This window comes from Chaetura pelagica, unplaced genomic scaffold (assembly GCF_000747805.2).
Source record: "Chaetura pelagica isolate M959 unplaced genomic scaffold, ChaPel_1.0 scaffold166, whole genome shotgun sequence".
NCBI lineage: Eukaryota > Metazoa > Chordata > Aves > Apodiformes > Apodidae > Chaetura > Chaetura pelagica.
The window spans coordinates 2771593-2774162 of NW_009953758.1; the positions used below are offsets into that span (position 1 = coordinate 2771593).

The 2570-nt window shown below is 37.7% G+C and overlaps 1 protein-coding gene across 1 annotated transcript in view; it reads right to left on the minus strand.

Moving 5' to 3' along the window:
* Positions 1 to 601: 601 nt before the first annotated feature.
* Positions 602 to 2570, minus strand: part of PLAU (plasminogen activator, urokinase) — a 6500-nt gene continuing 4531 nt past the window's right edge. The window contains exons 8-10 of the mRNA XM_010000751.1: positions 2001 to 2141; positions 1306 to 1454; positions 602 to 796 (exon numbers count right to left, since the gene is read on the minus strand). Coding sequence (XP_009999053.1) covers positions 602 to 796; positions 1306 to 1454; positions 2001 to 2141 — 485 coding nt within the window. The remainder of the gene's footprint in view (positions 797 to 1305; positions 1455 to 2000; positions 2142 to 2570) is intronic.

Here is a 2570-nt window from a genome sequence, read left to right on the forward strand (position 1 = left end):
TGCAATGCTGGCACAGTTACAGATGCCATCCATAAGATTTTAGCATACATTGGATCTACAGAAATGAACCCTGTACACCAGGCTTTTTCTTACTTTAAATGGTCCTTTTATATGTGTGTTAGTGATAATTAATGCTAATACAGCTTCTTTCTTTTTGTAATGCAAAGCCTGATCACTCTCTCAGTACTGGTCTTAACAGGATAGGTTTCCAGGACTTGAGTCTTAGTGTTGTTCAGTGTGATTAGGAATGAGTTCATCAGACCATGTATAAAATGGATACTTAATAAGTTAAAACTTTACAAATACTTCAAGACCAAATGCTGGCTCATAAATTAAGTGGACAGATAACTTGATATGCATAGTATTGTGCATGGGAATACCCATTTAAATGTTAAATATTTTGGCTTCCCATGGAGTGCTTTTCAGGTAATTCATAGTAGTAAGATAATGTGTCAACTGTCTCTCTGCCTCAGGAACACTGATATGACTGGCAGACCACAACAGCTTTTAAAAGAAAAGCCTCATGACATTCAGGACTTCAGTGTCCTGGCACCAGTATAGGCTTAATTTTGTTCATTGGAGTCCAGATGTAGAAAAAAGGTCACTTTGGTTCAGGGAGAAAGTGACTCTTGGTCATTACTGCATTCATATTGGAGTCAATCCAGTTAAGGTATTGAGTAACTCTGGTGTAAACACCAGGCTTGTTTTCTTTTGCACAGCCATCTCCCCAGCTGACAATCCCATAAAGCATCATCCTGCCATTGTGCTCACAGACCATGGGGCCACCGGAATCTCCCTGACAATGGAAAGAGAACATAATAAGTAATTTTCTGCAGATGGAGCCTTTCTAACAGGGAGCTTTAGAGTGTTGCTTTCTATAGTAAAACAAGTCTAACTATAAACTAAAGTTTGAAATTTTGGGAACACTGCATAGATGAAAAACAGAAGGCTCAGCACATGTTATGACTTGAATACAATCTGTAAGGGAAGGAGTTCTCTAGTTCCCTTCTAGCAGGGCACAGAGAGAATAGTTACCTTGCACACAACATTCCACCCTAGGTGTTATTTAAGGTCAAAGCCAACACTTCCTATTTTCATCACAGAACCCACTGAATAGACTGTAAAATAAGGCTTTGAGGAATAACAGTGTCTTAGACACTGGACTTCTTGCTCTTCCAAAGAAGGGTCTGGATTAGAGGGTCTACATAAAGAGAGACTCTTCTGACTAGTGGAATTAAAATGCCACCAGCTGATCCATATAATGTGCATGCATTTAAAATGCTTTAGAAGATAAATTAGTTTTACCTTGCATGAATCAGTCATCCATGTGGGATCTCCAGCACAGACCATGTTGTCAGTAACTCTGATATTGTCATAGTATTCATATTTGCATTTTGTCTGTGATATTAAATTTACAGTGGCCGACATCAGTCTTTGAGCATAGTAAATGTCATCTACAAATGAAAGATTATTTAAGAATTTTCACCATGCAAGACAAAAGTCCATAACACACTTTCAGCACTTAAGAAATCAGTAGAATTATTCCAATTCCGATTTTGAGGCTCTTATTTTCAGCTTATGCAATGTTTGTTTACTTTTACCATTAATTAATCAGTTTTAAATAGAAAAACACATTTCTACTGCTAGCTATAGAGCTTGGTTTTTAGAGAGAAATATTTTGCTAGTGTTTGAAGCACAAATGCAATCCTTTGTTAATCCTCCAACACAGATTTATTCTTTTTCTACTTCTCACTACATCAAGAATAAAAAAATCGTTGTGTCTTTGCTCACTTTGTATGGTTGGCAAGTGTGAGAAGCAGCAGAGAGTGCCATGGGCAACTAGAGAATGTGATAAAAGATCACCTTTGAGATATGTGTATGTAGTACATAAAATAATATGAAAGCAATCTTGCTTTAATCCTTTGGACATCATGGTATTAAAAACATCCAGTTTCCACATTGTGCAACTACAGCCTTAGTAAGGGAAATCATTCACTTACATTGATCTTGTTTTCCATAGCCAGCTATTTCACACCGGGTGTTGTCTCTTAAGTAAAGGTTCCTCTCTGGCAAGCAGACTGTTCTGATATATTGGGATTCTACTGCACACTGTCCAGAAGTTGTTCTTATCCTTATCAAAGCTGAGAAACAGTTATAAGATAATTATATTTATAATCCAAGTTTTTAGCCTTAGTCTCTCAGAGAATAGAGTATTTGGTACAGTTAATACAATACAGTTAATAGCTCCAATTATGTTTAGTACTGGCAGCATATATGGTTCCTCTCACTGCTTTTCAAATGCTACTGCAACATTGTTTAGCAACAACAAATTTCATTTCCCGGCACTAAAACTGGCAAGTGTTCCAGCTTGAACTTCCTTCCTGGAGGAGCATAATAGCTCAGGGAAGACTGTTGTTAGAAGTGTATTTTCAGGTGTTTTAAAACCTTAGCTTCGTGACTGGCTGTAGAGGGTGGCATCTGCTGTTCTGCTGAAGAGAGGGGCAGTTTTTACTGTACTTCTCCCCAGAACGGCTTCTGAAGTTTTTCTTTCAGTCTTTTCCCATTGCAGC